This window comes from Bacillus rossius, chromosome 2 (assembly GCF_032445375.1).
Source record: "Bacillus rossius redtenbacheri isolate Brsri chromosome 2, Brsri_v3, whole genome shotgun sequence".
Lineage (NCBI taxonomy): Eukaryota > Metazoa > Arthropoda > Insecta > Phasmatodea > Bacillidae > Bacillus > Bacillus rossius.
In genome coordinates, this window is record NC_086331.1 from 115750527 (window position 1) to 115767251 (window position 16725).

At 35.8% G+C, this 16725-nt stretch overlaps 1 protein-coding gene across 1 annotated transcript in view; it reads left to right on the forward strand.

The window, feature by feature from the left end:
• The window catches only part of LOC134529658 (protein transport protein Sec24A), a 107659-nt gene that overhangs the window by 15358 nt on the left and 75576 nt on the right, over positions 1-16725 (forward strand). The window contains exons 2-5 of the mRNA XM_063363975.1: positions 1551-1636; positions 6002-7044; positions 11629-11721; positions 13059-13174. Of these exons, the coding sequence (XP_063220045.1) occupies positions 1588-1636; positions 6002-7044; positions 11629-11721; positions 13059-13174 (1301 nt within the window). The 5' untranslated portion in view covers positions 1551-1587. The remainder of the gene's footprint in view (positions 1-1550; positions 1637-6001; positions 7045-11628; positions 11722-13058; positions 13175-16725) is intronic.

Genomic DNA, 16725 nt, shown 5'->3' on the forward strand with positions numbered 1-16725 from the left:
GTCCCACTACGGATGTGTCCTGTTATGCTCATTGTACGCATGCGTGGCATCTCTCTTCCACTCGATTGGAACAACCATCGATTTGACTTTTCAATCATATTTTCGTCGTTTGAATTATTAATATTATGTAATTTAACGATTGTACACCGATTTTCAGCATAATCGGTACAGTTATTAATTTCCCGCGTACCACTATAAGAAATAAACATGGTGGACTACGGACTACATATGTTTTTAAAACTTCCACAACACAAAACAAGACAAGTACAGAAATTACGGTGGTCAGTCACTATATACCAATTTTGAAAAAAAAAATTCCCATAAATATGTACTTTTATCTGGGTTTTTTTCACCGGTGTCTTTACACAATTTGTAAATTATTTCTTAACATTATTGATTTCTTTTATAGGCTACCCAAAGTCATACATGTATATTTCTATTCAAATTAGTTTTGATGCCTGCTTAGTTTAGGTATCAAGAGCAGAAGAAGTTTTGGTATATAATAAAACAGAAGCTTATAAACTGAAATAGCTGTACAGAATGTTGTAGAATGGGACCAGACACTTGTTTTAATTGTTCTGTTGATAATTGTGGTTAACATTGTGAATGTGCAGCTAAATTAGATGATTGATGTTGCTTCACTCAACTGGCAACACCCTTAGCTTAACCTACAAGAATCCAAAGTTAGTTTCGATACGTAGCTGCATCAGTACTCCTAAAGTCCTTTATTTTAATGGAGTTGTACATATGTATTTCAGTAGCATGTTATTGTGAAGTTTCCTGTTGTCAAGTACTGACATCCAATATTATGAACTTGTTAATGCTGAAAGAATATTATTGTATTAATACCCTGTGGTTACATGTAAACACAATATTTGATTAGCTGGTTGTGTGGGGGTTTCGGAAGGATAAAAAGAGCTGGTCACCCTACCATAATAACTATGCCATGTCAGTTCTAAATGAAGTTTGATCTGGAAAGGTTGCTTTGTGATGTTACATTGCCACTAGAGGCTTGGTTCAACTCAGTCTGATTCCAGCACTTATCAGAATCTACTAGCCTTCAAGCCAAAAACCTTACATTTACACATTTTCTTTAAGCTAAGTAGTCTTAAGAATCAATTGTGCATTATGTGCAGAAAGCAAAGTGTGTTAAAAAAATCAAAATTTTGTGTTTAAAAGTTCTTCAGTATTCACATTCTTTGTTTCTGACCTCTCTGTATAGCTGATTGAAGTGCCAGTGGTTTGGTCAAACCACGGATGTGTTTGATAATTTTAATTGTAAGATTAAGTTAAGTTTAGCTTGTTAACCACCCCCTGATTAGCCTACTGGCATTTTTGGAAGGTTGTTAATAAGCCAAATAAAATTACAATTAGTACAATGGTCATTTTTTTGTTAGCAACTCTGTAAAAAAAGTATAATAGGTGGCTAGTCAAGGGTTATGATTCCAGTAACATAAGCGCAATCAGTTAACATAATTAAATGACAGTTTTCAGTATTAACTTGTACAGTATATTTTGGTCCAAAATAATAATTTTTTTTTGTCCTGTAGATACTCAATTACACTACTGGAGTTCATCTAATAAACAATGGCACTACCAAACAGAAATCAAAACTCGCAGCTTCAAGGCAATTTGCGTAAGTATACTATATTTTTCATTAGTTGCATTAATATAGGACTTTATTTTTCTCAATGATGTACATAAAGTCCTAAAGCGATAGGACATCCAAGTTTTTTTATGAACAAAAAACCCTTGGGAGTACTGATTTCGAGTTTCTTGAGTGGATGGACTTATTCATAATTAATATTTAAAATTTATAATTCTAATAATCATAATTAGCTACAGGTAAGTAGAGAAAAGTTGTATAATAACTGCAAGGTAATCAAGAAATAGTAATTGCAAATACATGATTAATGGTTAAAGCATACTATTATTATGTATAGTTTGAATTTTGATAATAGGATACAGTCCTGCATCATAATAATAATGTGGTGGGTGGGGTGGTGTGGGGTGGGTTGGGTTGGGTTTGGTTTGGTTTGGTGATCATGAAATTGAAAATAAGTATTTTAAATATGTACTTAATGTTTATAGGTTAATTTACCACATTTCATTTTCATGAAATTTAATACAACACCGAAAATTAAGATTTTCACAAAATAACATAGTTTCCTAAAATTAGCACCAAATTGACTATTTTTTTAAATGTAAAGTAATTTTTGAACATGTATATATAACACAAACTATTATTATGACATGAAACAACTCGGATTACACCATTTTGGCCATTTGGTTCCATCCCTAGATGTTTTTGTGACAACGAATGTTGAACTTTGTCACTTTTAATATACATCAGAAACAGTTGAGAATGCTTCAGATAGCTTAAGGAGTAAACTAAACTTAAGTGTACAATCTACTTATATATTCTGTGTTTTTTTTTCAGGCTTTTTTTGGCTTTTTTGTTTTGCTCCATGACAAATCTTTTATTTAAGAGTTTGTCACTAGTATCTTATACTTTGATTTATAGATCACAAGTGTGGAGGCACACCACAAACTTGCTTGGGTTTTTTCCTTATCTTCTTGTTTTTTTTAAAAACATCATAAATGTTTAAGTTAGGAGCTGTCTCGTGGACATGATGGGGTCGTTAAACCAAACTATGCTGGTGTTTGCTCCAAAAATGTTACAGATTTAGTAGTAACAGGTTAAAATTTTATCACTACCTGACTAAAGTGAAAAGTTTAACCACACTATGTTGCCAAGAAAATTGGGCTCAGATGTAAAATTTTTAATTTCTCATCTAATTTTTTTTAAGTTACACACTTAGACATAAAATCAAATCATTATTATAACCTGTAATCTGTATTTTCAAAGTTATTTTTAATAATTTTTTAAAGATTTATTAATAACTGTTACTGTAGTGGTACATATGTCTGTATAATTTCTGATTTTGATCTAAAAAAATGCTATTATGGGTATTATGTCATTGAAATAGAAGCATAATTCAAAGATATAATAATGAATTCTGCAAAATATTTAATGAAAGTAATTTTTTTACTAATAATTAAGTATTGATATTATAGTATTTTCCACTGTAATTAACTAATTTTATTTACCATTTTGCAGTGGCTTTAGTCATTGGGCCATTGCATTTTAACCAACTACATAGCCTTGAAAATATTCACAAATCTGCACTAGGAAAATACATTACCAAACACTGTTGTGGGCCAATATTTCCAAAAGTAGTAGGAGTTTTCCCAGCTTTATTATTATGATCTTTTTAATATATGCATATTTATCCTTTATGTAAGCTAAACCCAGTACCATTGTGCTACCTCAATTTATTACTTTGACCAATCATAGAATGTTGCATACTTTATATAAAGCTTAGCATAGTACCTAATAATTTTGTATTGTTTAGAGTTTTTTTCTTGATTCCTGGTTTGTGTGTTCGCAGTTAGTTGAGGTAAGTTTAGTAAATAAATTTTATCGAAGTATTTCCAAATGAGTGTCTTTGTGCTTCTTGCCATGCTTTATTTGTATATAGCAAACTCTCAATTATTCGGGCCTGGATTATCCGGTTTTCGAGTTATCCGTGCTTAAATTTAGTTTAATAATTTGTTAAATTTGGAAGCTGTAAAAAAAAAGATGGCATCGCTCTGGCGCACTTCTTCGCTTGGTTGTTTTATAGTTTTAACCACCCTGTCACTATGTTAGAAAGCTGTTTGGTCCGACTCTTCGTGTCTCCCACTCTCTCAGCTGTCACATTTGTCACATTTTAAACCATACGGGGATGCCCTAACTGCTTCTTAATGTATCCGTCTTGTTTGTTTCACGCGACGTTTTGTCTACGTCTCTACCGCCCACCCGCCAGCCCAGCCGGCGTTCAGTGAGTGACGTGACTGGCTGGCATTTGGTTAGAGGAAGAGACACCAAAACAATCTAAAAACAAACTAGCCAGAATTTGTGCGTGCAGGTTTTGTTAGCCTGCGTGACCATGTCTTAAGTAATGGTTAGGTAACTATTCCTCTTCGGCCGTTGTAAATACCCATGAACTGGCAATGTACGGGAAGGCAATCTTTACAGGCCTATCACAACAGTTATTCATGACGCAACTGTTGCACTACAATATTGTTCTCTCGTGCTATTTATTTCCCACACACTTAACTGCAACATTTCATGTTGAACACTGCAGACACCACTCCACAAGATGCACACGTATTGCAGCATCCATCTTAGATTTATAAAAAATTTCCTGTGTTAGGTTTGTGAAAAGCATGCCTCGAAGAATTGGTATGTTGAAGTGCGACTGATGTATTCCTCCAACTTGGCACAAGTTTCTCGCTGACTGTAATTTGTGTGCTAGTTTTACGAAAGGACAAGGAACTGGAAAGAAAGAACAACTTGCCGCAGACGGGTAGAAAAGTGAGATACATTGAGGGGGAGGGAGAGTGGGCATTTGCCGCCTGTCTCCCTCCTGTAGTAATAAAGTTGGAAAGCAGATGGTGAAGGACAGCTTGGCGACCCAATGTCGTATTGTTTATGTTCCAATAAACTGATACACAGTACACAAAGGCTTCACTTGTGCTTATAGAATTCTTCTGAAGACAAATATCTGGTGCTGCCCAAATTCGAGGGCGCCCTTACCTTGAAACAGATTATCCAGGTTTTACGGGATTTCAATTATCCGGGGATCAGTAGATCTCAATTAACACAGATAATTGAGAGTTTAGGTACTTATTTCTGCTTAAAATGTTGTGGATTGTGGTAATGTAAGTCCTGTGAAGATGTTGCGTCCTCTGTAGTTCGAAAGTTAATTTATTATTATAATAGCCACTTTTCTTCAAAAAATATATATCTTTTGAATATTATTTTCAAAATAGTTACTATATAGCAAAATTTTAATTTTAATAATTTTTTAGCCAAGAAAATAAATTTGTTTATAAGAATTTTGATGATTATTAAAATCTTTTTTTGATTCAAATTATGCTTGCCCAGACTCTTGACTAAAAAATAAATTAATTGTTGAAAGATTTATATTATTGTCAAAAATTTGAAAAATAAATTTTAAATTCCTTTCTGAAAATTATCTTTGTAGACAGTTTAGCTTTGACAACAAACTAATTATTTTACAAAGGAATAAAAATATTAAGTGGGATATTTTGAGGAGTCACCTTATTTTTGTTATTACAAAGGGACAATTTCTTTGTCTGTTATCCAACATAAACCCTGCAGGTCAGATACCTTAAATACTTGTATAGTATACAAGTATAGAAACAAGTTATAGTGATAAGATTTTGATTGACAGGCTTAAGAATGTTTTTGTGTTCCGCCAGTAATCCCCATGGGTATAACAGCTTAGGCTACCATGGCATACTAATAAAAGTGATTGCGTGGTGTTTGGACATTGTTTTCTGTAATATTGAGCTGGAAATTATCACAATGCACAGGACAAATTGGATTGGAGATGTAAAATTTACCACAGCTGAAAAATTCCAGGGAATAGAATCTGTGACCTGTGGCTCACTCATTAAGTGTCCTGAAATTTGGGTTGTCAAGTCAGATTCAGTTATAAACAGTTGTAATTATGTTACATGGTAGATTCACCTTTTAGCTAATTAAAATTTGAAATTTATGATAAATTTACTTAATATCTTAGAAGTGCAGAGCCATTTAAAAAAAATTGCATATAATGTATTTTATATTTTATGAAAATGTTTTTCTTGTATTATGGAATGCCTTAAAAACTATAAATCTAATTGGAACAGATATATGCCTCTGTGAATTGTTGGTTCTTATGATAAAACTTATTGTTGACATGAGGTACACATTTGGGAGGATTTATGGTCAAATCTCAGTTCAGATATCCTGATTTCTTGTTTCCAAAGTTTCTAGAAGTCACTTGGGCAATTGCTGAGATAGTTCCTTACTATAAGTTTTTGTCAATTCCTTTCCTGACCTGAGGTTCCATGTTTCTGTCAGTACATCTATAATGTAATTTTTTAGCTCCAGCTTCATCAGTGCCATATACATCACATGGACCAGCACCTGGTATGCCGGCACCTAGCAGTTACAGAAATGCCAACCATGAGGCTGTGCTGCAGGACTATCGCATGTCTGGCCAAGGGCTACATGTTCCTGCGGGGGATATGAATCCAGCGAGTGTTCCGCACCCTTTGGGTGGCAGAGCGTTACCAAGTCAAGGTGCTCCCAACTACAGAACGACTGCAGGCGGCAAGCTGCCAGTTACATCACCGTCGTCTGCCACTGGTGCACCTCACGGATCTGGTGTACTGCCTTCGGCCATGTTATCACACAGTGCTTCTTCTTTTACAAGTTTAAACGACAATAGGGGTAAAGCTTATCTTGCCCAGCCCAGGCAAGACGTGAGTAATTATCTGCCGTCTCCGAATATTCCACAACCAAATACAATGGGCAGATTTCAGCAGCCAGGTTCTAATCTAGCGCTAAACTCTGAGTTGAAAGCTAACCATGACTATAGCCAAAGTGAGAATCTTCCTATCCAGAATGTGAATGTTAGTGAAAGGAAACCACAATTAGTGAATGGTGAACTTGAAGATTCGCAGTATACGAGTGCAAGTGCGAAACGTGTCCAGACCAACTATCAGCTTAAAAGTGACGGTTCTCAACCGAACATTTACCCGGGTAGCAGTAGGGGAGGCCCTCTACAAGTGGGTTTAGCGGGGCAGGGAACGAGGTATCCAGCGGAAAGCACTCCGGGTCGCAGCCTGGGCGCGCAAGGTTCAGAATCACTCAGGACGCATGCGAGTGCACCCATGCTCGCCTCTCCTGGGTTCGGTCAAGTGGTTTCGCCAGCGGGCAGTTCGTTCCGCCCCCAAGTTTCCTCGCCGTCGAGATTCCCGCAAGTGTCACCCGTAAACAGGAGTCAGCAGCGTGGTGCCAGCCCATCGCCTTTGAACACATACCAGCAGATTCCCGGGCCTGCACGCCCTGGCCAGAGGTTGCAGCACACAACTGCACCAGCCAACGAGGGGGGCCACAACTACAAGAGGAGGTATCCTCTCCAGGTTAGTATATTGCAGTTTTAACAGATCCATAAGTTTTTAGTGTGCATATGTGCTGAGTGATAACCTGTTTGCACTTTCCTTGTGTTAAGTGATTAGCTTGATTGAGAACTCACTTTTACTCGTGGTTTTAATTTACTTTATTTTGTAATGTAGTTTTTATTTATGGTATACTTTTACTTTTTAAAATTAAATTTCAACGAATACCTATTTTACACACCCTAAAATTATGTTTTATTTTTTTCTGAACAACAGTACAATCTTCCACAATTAATCTTGAGTCTCTTTTCTGTATACATTTGCCCAATTTATTTTCTGGTGTACCTTGCAATTTAATTGTTTGTTAACAAATGGTTCCATTTAGTGCTGATTTTATTTAGAAGTCATCCCTTCCTTCCACTATCTCTTTCCTTATTGCAGTGTTACATGTTGTCACTATACTATCATTTGCGTTCACTATTTGATTGTGCGTATTTATTGAAATCTAGGCCGTTTTCTTTCTCCTCCACCCACAGGGGCTTCAAGCTGCAGTTTGGGATATTCTTTTCTTCTACTTGTTAGCAGAAGCATAAATATAATGTAAATAATTCATTGCCTTCGTAGGGCACTTCCTTTCATTTTAATTTAAGGGTTGTGTTGATGGACAGATATTTTTATCAGTCCAAGGGGCTTACAACCAAACTAAGTAATAACTGCCAAATTTCCTCTTACATACAGTCCACAAACCTTTAGGGGTGGTTTCACAATGTCTGTTAAAAGTAATGGTTAATTTACCATTTGATAAATTTAAACACTACATATAACCATTGGTTTGTCTTTATGTTTTTCTCATAATGTTTTTACTGTTTTACTAACCAATGGTTAGTTATCTGTCCATAATGGTAATCTTGGCAATGAGGCAGTGATATTTCAGGTTGGGATTGGCTGTTGGATGTATTATGTTCTGATTACTTGTAAACAATTAGGGCATTGTGTACTTTCTAGCAATCAGGAAAATTAGGACAAAATTTATGAGGTACCCTTTGCGAAACATTATTTGCAAAGAAACAGAATTGTTAGTTATTCTTGTAGAAAAGTATTCGTACTAAATTGAATGCAAAAAGACTGATGCAGTGACCTGGAAACAAAACAGGAAGCATGGAAAACAATTTCTGTCAAATTCAATTCTGTTTTGGTTGTATGCCCACAGAGCAAAAATATATTAAAAGCCAAATACAAAAAAACATAAAATGTTCATACGAAGAGCATCAATGAAAAAGTGGAAGTGTTTAAAACAGGTGTTCTGTCGAAAATGTTAGAACAAATTTAGACGAGAGGTAAAAGTCTTCTGTCCATATCAACATTAGGACTCACTAACATAACGAACGGGTAGTGATTGCGGTTGGAGTGTCATTTTTATATAAAACACAGAAGTGGTTCGTTTATACATTACAAAATTGTCATTTTTTCACTTGTATGTCATTTATAAATAGGTAATAGTGGGATTCCTGACATATGATTATTTATCTGAAATTAATTGTTTTTAGATAATTCTGTAGTGAAATCACTTTTCAGTGAAATTAATTTTAAAAATTCCAATGTGCATTTTTTTTTACTTCCTAATATGTTTTTGAATCATTTTGTAAAGTGATGATGCATCTCAACAAGTAGTTAATCTTTTTTACTATGGTTAAGTTACATTAACTATATTGAGAAATCTGTAATATAGGGTGGACATTCGTTAGGTTAGGTTAGTACACTGTAAAATGGAGTGGATGGTTTGTTAGGTTATGCTAGAAAATTTTTTTACACTAACTGACTAACCTAACAAACATTTTACACTATTTTGCGTTATTCCCAATAATTTTTCATTTAACTGTAATGTTTATAAAGTCTTGGTTACACTTTAACCAAAACTTGATCTTCTGTTTAAATAACCACGAGAGGTTAACCATAGGTTGAGAAATGGCAAGTTTGACCTACTAACACTTTCATTTTAATCAGAAGTTAATCAGAACATATCAGACACTGTGAAACCGGCCTTAGTACTCCATCATGTTTCCGTGTGACATTTCATTAGTATTAGGTGGCTAACTAGGCTGCAACATTTTTTCCTTATGAATGTAGTCTAGTTTTTTTGTTCTAGAAGTTTTTTATACAAAAATGTACATAGTTAAATCACATAAAAATGCTTGATGATTTAGTTTTTTTGCTGCTGAAATGTGGATTGTTTATCTACATGCACAATAGGTAATATATTTTCGATTATTTTAATTAAGGTGACTGCAGTGTTGATCGAAGCATTGGTGGTATATTCGCGTTGGACGCAGCTACAATCCAGAAGTCAAGCTACTTTAGACATCGGCTGAGAAAGCCTGTGATATTTATTCTTTTAATTAGTGTATTATATTAATTTATGTATTTAAAATTGTTTCTATAAATTAAAATTTTCAGGCTGTTTTCATTTCTAGTGGAGTTCACTTGCCCACCTGATATTACATGATAGGCTAATATAGATTTTGTAGGTCTTGTAAATGAATTAAATTTAAAGTTGCATATTTCCTAGTGTACCTATATTGAATTCATGTTAAGCTAATTTTATAATTTTTTTAAAAGGTTTTGCACCAACACACAATTTTATGAGCACTAATTAATATGAGTTGTATTTCTTAGTTTTTTCAGTGCAATACTAGACTTCTAATTCTAATGTTTGTGTAGTTCATAAGCTTGCAAATCTGGTGATTTTCTTCACTAATTTTTTTTTAATGATAGTGCTTAATGGAAGTTGGATTTTATAGATTTTCTTTTAATTTTCTCTGTGGAACTCTCACAGTCCAGGATACAGTTACAAATGTGCAATCATATTTTAGAACCTTTCTGCCATATTTTGTCTAATTTGTTGAATGAAGCAATTTTATTTTTCTCACAGTTATCTGCATGATAATTTGCACAGCGTAGTTCAAGAGTTGTTGTAAAACCTTTTGTAGTTAAATTTTTTGTAATAGTTTTTAAAATAACCACGTACTTGTTGCTGTTTGAAGTAAAGCCAGCATGATTTAGGGAGTAGACTGATGAAAGCTGGCTGCCCGGCTCAAAAGGTACACGTGTTGAGAGATGTGGCTAGAGCAACACTGTAGTGAGGGCGTTGGGGGGGAAACTCTATCACACGGATAAAAATATTGGGTCCTCTGCAATACCCACTATAGTATCTCTTTGAAAAATATGTGTTTGCATTTGCCAGGGTTTGAACCTGGATCACGTAGGTGAGGGGCAAATGGTCTGACCACTACATTATTTCAACTCCATGCTCATGATATGAGAATTATTTTGATCTCAGTCAATATAATTTTGCCGCATGTATTTTAGTAAGTATAAAAGCAGACAGAGGCAATGCCCTGAAACAAGTCTCAAGCTTGTATGGTCACATTTGGTCACTGTCTGTTAACAGTGAATATATATGAGACTAGTTTACTTTTTCTAGTTGTTTGAAAATCATTCCTAACAGGTTAGTTGGTCACTGTCTGTTAACTGTGAATATATATGAGACTATTTTACTTTTCCCAGTTGTTTGAAAATCATTCCTAACAGGTTAGTTCGCAAACAAAAATGATGTGCTCAACAAAACAAATGACATGTAAAACAAACAAATATTAGTTTTTTTTTTAACTGATTCAATGTTTGAATGGCATTCAGCAAACTAGCTAAAATTGCCAATAGCTGTTGTAAAGTTCTTGTGCTAGTCACCTTATAAACTAGCCCAGTCACAGTCTCCTGTTTCTTGTAAAAAAAAAGTTTGAAGAAAATATGTTTGATACTATGTTCTTAAATTCTCTAGTGAACATCTTGGGTGTATCACTGCTATGCTCACATTGTCACGACTTGAGGGAAACAGGGTTAGATATTGATATTAATTGATAAAAATGTCAATTTTTTTTAGAATTGATACTTATATTGTCTGCTTGTGAAATTACAATTAATTTACGAAATACAGAGACCTCTTGTCCGTTGTGTCCACACATCACTGTCTCCACAACTTGCATGCACCATTTTGCCTGAGAACTTGCCTGACCGCTGTTATCGCCAACCACAACTCGCAGCCATCACTACCAACAACTCCAACCCTGGTATACCATTCTCTCTGCTGAACTCTTATTTGCCCGGACTCCCAACTCTCGCACCTCACACCTTGCACCTGTGCACCACCCAGACTCAGCCAGACCCTCCCCGAAAACCCACCAAAATATCTGGAAGCCTGCTGATCGCATTGTGCAACGAGTGTGGTTGTCCAAACCTTTCTAGATGCCTATCAGCCAGCCAGTGACACATGTGTCACGTACCACAGGTCAGGTTTGGTGGGATGTGACGCTGCTTATTACGCGCACACTAGGTGTGAGGAGGGCGGGGTTTGATACACCTGCCGCATTGCAGACAAGAGTCATGTGCAATGTGCACACACTAGCACACACTAGTGTTTTCAGAGGGTCACGACTGGGCTGTCTGCTTCATAGTCATAGCACAAAGTATTAGAGAACTAAAAAAAATTGTATGTGCAATAAATGATATGGTATAATTTATTTTTTGTCAATTGAACAGGAAGTATTGTTTCAGGAAAACGTTCAACACCGAAGTCAGGCAGGTGGTGACATGGTGACACAAGGAATGGCCGGACTGTCAGTTGCTCAAGGATTCAATAAACTTTGGGTAGGTATTCATGTGAAGGTTTTTTAGTAATAAATAATGTTGCGTGATGTTGTGGAATAGAGTTGGTAACCGGGTTGCACCCCATTTACAAGGGTATGTGTGTAGAAACTGTTTGCGTTTATTATTATATTACCTGAAAATTCAGGATTATGGTATTATGTAGTAAGAATTTTAATTTTTTAAGGCAGAATTTGTTGTTTGCTTTTATACGTTGGCAACATCTATTAACCTCTCTTACATTATGGTTAGGTATATAGTCATGTGTAGAGATGTTGAAACATTCATAGAAGTTAAGGAAAGGGCATGCAATTTGTCTGCGTAAAATCTAGTAGTGAACTATTTATTAGTAACAATTTTGTAGTTTTTTTCCATAATCTAGTTTGTAACTTAGTTTAATTACATTAAGTGGCTAACAATAGTTCTCTGCTCGTGATCAACATAATCCGTTCTGTGCTCGCGATCAACATTTTAATTAATTCTCATTTATTTGACAACTGTCAGGAAGTGGCAGTTATTTATTATTACATAATTGTTTGGTTTTAACAGATAAACATTGTAAGGTTGTTTTATTTTTACGTCAGTAGGCATCTGCACGTCAAAGTTAAGTGGAGTATGAGCTAAATTATATAAAAAAAGTGTCTTTCATTCAGTGAGTAGAAATTTCTTTGTAATTATGCAAATAAATAATTTGCTTGGATGAAATTATATATACTTACATCTGCAATCATGACAAAATATTCTTTTCTTTTGAATGAAAAAATAGATAGCCTAATTACAAGTTTCATATTAAAATCATGCAATAATTTTTAAGGCTATAATTATTTTTTAGTCTCTCTTTGCAATTGGAATAGTGAATGATTGAAAACAGACCTTCATGGCCAATAACTGGTAACGTTAACCATCTGTAACCAGTCAACCAATCAGAACCACCACTGGCATTGGAAAATAACCATTTTGCTCATCCCTAGTGACAAGGAATGTGTACGATTCAGGTGGAAAATTCTAGCTGCGGGTGCAGGAAGTATGTGTGTGATTCGCGTCCAGAAATTTTGATATAATATTTTATTCATCAGTTTATTTATCATGCTCGGCGTTATTTTAAAGAATTCACGTTAAATTTTGTGTCAGAGTTTTGAATTATAAGTTTATTTGCAACATGAATAAATAACATGTGAACACACAAATTTGCTCACTACCGAGGTTAGATGGTAACACATCACTAGCGAGTACTGAAAGACGGGTTAATTTTTTTTTAATTGTGAATCTGTGTAAATGAAACTGTTCTGTAACTATAATTTACTTGATTTAGTGAATGTATTTATTGTTTTTAATTTCAGGGAATGGAAACAATTGAGCTTCTTCAAAATAGAAACATTTTACCACCTGAGAAGTTAGAAGCCCCGCTAATTAAGTTGTATGACGAGTACCTGAGCAGCGTGAACTGCAGTCCTGAGTAAGTAATGTTTGTTTACTCTTAAGAAGACTTTTATTCACATGTTAAAGTAAATATAGGGTTTTAGGGTTATCTCGGAAGGCTTAAGACCATGGGACCTCAAAGATTGTAGTGGACTCCAAACATATTGTGTATTAATATGGTGCTCATAATTTTGAGTCATGCTAGGGGCTGGAATCAAACCCATGACCTTGTTATGTGAGCATAATGCATTTGCAGTCTTGGCACATGTAACTGTTTAAAGTTTAAAATATATATATATTAATTTGACCTTATAAAATCATTTTTCAACTAATTAAGTGGAAATTTCCTGCATTACATTTAGTTTGTGCACTTAACTTCATTAATACAAACCTTGTTAATAGAAAGTGTGTATTTGTTTATACAAATTATTTTTTTACAGTGCCTACCATGATATGGAGTTAAATTTATTACATACAGACATTATTAAGAATTTCCTTTTGGTTTTAAGATTATTGCTACACATTTACAGTAGAACCCCGATTTTGCGAACACGGATTTAACGAAAACAGCGATTTAACGTAAAGGTTTTCAGGAACCATCAAAAAACACCAATTTATTAAAATAATAATATAGATTTCCAAAAAATGAAAGTAAATTGTAACGGAAACTTATTAAAAAATACACTCTGTGGTGTCAGTAATAGAATGGAGGTACTATATATTAATATGTGCCTTTGCATCATCTGTCCAAACACGAAAAAATAAAATAAAAAGTTCAATTTGCTTAAAAACTGCAGGCGTTGTAACTGAATTGCGTAGGTGCGTGCCATTGCGCGCGCCTGGATAGATAGACTGTCCGCGACGCATGCCGTCATGAAGGGTTTCTTTGTCCGCATCCCCCTCCCCCTCCCATATTCCTGGCTTGACTCACCACGTTATATTCCAATCACGCCCGCATAGTAACAGTGCTAGCCAATAATCACACGTTTCCAAATATTCCCTTTCCCATCCACCAGGTTTTTTCAACTTGTGACCACGTCACACCAATACGCCATTATCATTATTCTCAGTAAGAGCTTTGTGCGCGGTGTTTAGTTTTTGGAATGCATTTTTTATAAGTGCTGTTCGGACTTAGATTTTTTCTTTTCTTCTTGGATTTTGACTACAGATTGTGATTGGAATTGACTACACTGCCCGTTGACGACCTGCTTAGCTTTTTTATTGGTACAGTAGAATCCTGCTGATGCGACCACTCATGGTTTCCGGAAAAACGGACTTATAAACGGAATGGTCGCAATAGAGATTTCGGGCCTATTCTTACTTTCCTCCCCCCCCCCCCCCAAATATATCCAAATACATAAAATACTCGCGCTAAATGAATTCGCGTCACGCGAGTTTGGCTATGCTAGCCTGCTGGTTATTTTCGTTCAAAACGTTTCGAAGGAACTTGTGTGGATCAGGTAGAAAATATTCGGCTATAAACGAAAGATATAAGAACAATGCTATCCTGAAATGCTGTGACATGTTTTTGGAGTAGATAATCACAGCGACAGACTGACAGGATGCGCTCCTGCCCTTGCCGTCAGCGATGTTTATTTTGACAGCTCAAGCAATTATCTTTTCCACGTCCCTTCGCAGCGTAAAAAAAAAAAAAAAAAAAAAACACGTTGGAATGCAGATGGAAAAGTAACTATGCATTAAAATAAAAATATTTACGGCCCTGCTAAATTTTTCTATTCAATAAAATTCGAGGTATTAGTGATTTTTCAGCAGAAACTGCTGTGTGACTACTAAACAAATTTTATCATAATAACTTAAACTTATAAAGTATTTATTAACGGCGAAGGACAGTCATATAAGCCCATAAAAATATTTATTTTACCGAGAATGGACTATACAACCTGGCTTTTGTCGCACGTGGTGTGGGTGGGGAGGAGGATGCTGACAGTTTCTCACGCAGAAGGTTGAAATAAGGGAGGGAATGTGTTGAAATGTTATTTGGTAAAAAGGGGGGGGGGGTGTTTAAACATGGTTTGTGGCTCTGGGAGGGATGAGCCTTGAAGAATTAGCAGGGGTTGGGAGAGGAAGAGGTAAGCGTCACGTCACGTATGACGTCAAGCCACCGCTACCGCCAGCCTGGCCGGACGAGTTTCTTACGCTCTCGCAGAAGCTACCACAGCGGCTTTTCGTGCGTGCGGGCGGGTAAGATAACATGACAGCTGACACAGCTTTTCGTGCGATAGTGGACGTGCCGAGCTCGGCTAGACACTGCCGTGTGCATCGGCGGTATTCTACTGTGCATGACTTTATTTACTGTTTTTGGATATCGGCTTTGTTACGTTTTTTTGACGATTCGTTTATGTTACTGGTATTAGAACTGGACAAAACTGAGACACGGGCGGTGGAGCTTTTTTTTTTTTTTTCCGCTAAGCTCGCTTCAATTAGCAGGCTGCTGATGGAAGGTCACGAGTCTGGGCGGTGTGTTGAGTGAGTTATAATGCGCATGCGCAGCTCAGCGAACAGAGAGAGCCCGCCGGCGGCTACACCGCGCCGTAACAACAGCTGACCGAGTACAATTAATTACCTTTCTCCGCGTACGGCGCGCTATGGACGGTAAATTTCCATCAATTTTGCGGCCATTTTTTTTAAATTTTTTACTGTGACGCAATGTGTATGTAGCTCGTATTTGTTATAAACGCTGCAGGTTGCGACTGTATTTTAATAAACTTTAACGTATTTCTTACACTTTTCATTTTTTTTTTGCCTAATTTTTCACGGTTTCTGAAAATCTGTACGTACGACTGAGGTGTACGTACGAACCGGGGGCCGTACGAGCGAGATCAAAAACGTTTAAGATGGAAAGTTGACAAAGTCTGAGATTTCACGGCAGCACAAGATATCGGCGTCGACCCTGTCTACGATATGGAAACGTAGGGACGCGATTATGAGTGTTGGGGTCATTGAAAATCTGTAAATCGGATTTAACGAAACATCGATTTAGAGTAAACATTTTCGGTAACCATAGCACTTCGTTAAATCGGGGTTCTACTGTATAAGATAAGAAAGGTGGTTTGCGAGACTAATAATTGTATACACTGTGATATAGTTATTCTAATACATACATAATCAGGAAAAGTATGGTAACTGTTAATGATTTTATTTGAATACCAGGAAAATTTTTGGGAAAATAAAGTTGAGTTCATGGAGCAGACATACAAAAGATCAAGACAGATATTTAGTTAGTGGAAATATTTTGGTTCTGTTTATCTTAACTTCAAAGCTCGTGGCTGTTTATTGTTATATGTTTTATTTCCCTAATGGCAACGGAATAAATGAAATCAAATAGCAACATTTATTTATTTAGAAAAATACAGTCTGGAATTTGCAATGAATTTCCTCATGGTATAGCAAACGTCTTCCACCAAAATTTACTGACATCCAGCTGTAAGAAAGAAGAAATATAGTAACTGCTGATGAATGTGACTGCACATGTGCAAGATAGTGAAGCTCATGTGCGGTGTCACACTCAAATTTTTTGTTTATTTTAACCATTAAGAGGCCGTGTCACAAATTTGTGCTCCTATCTAT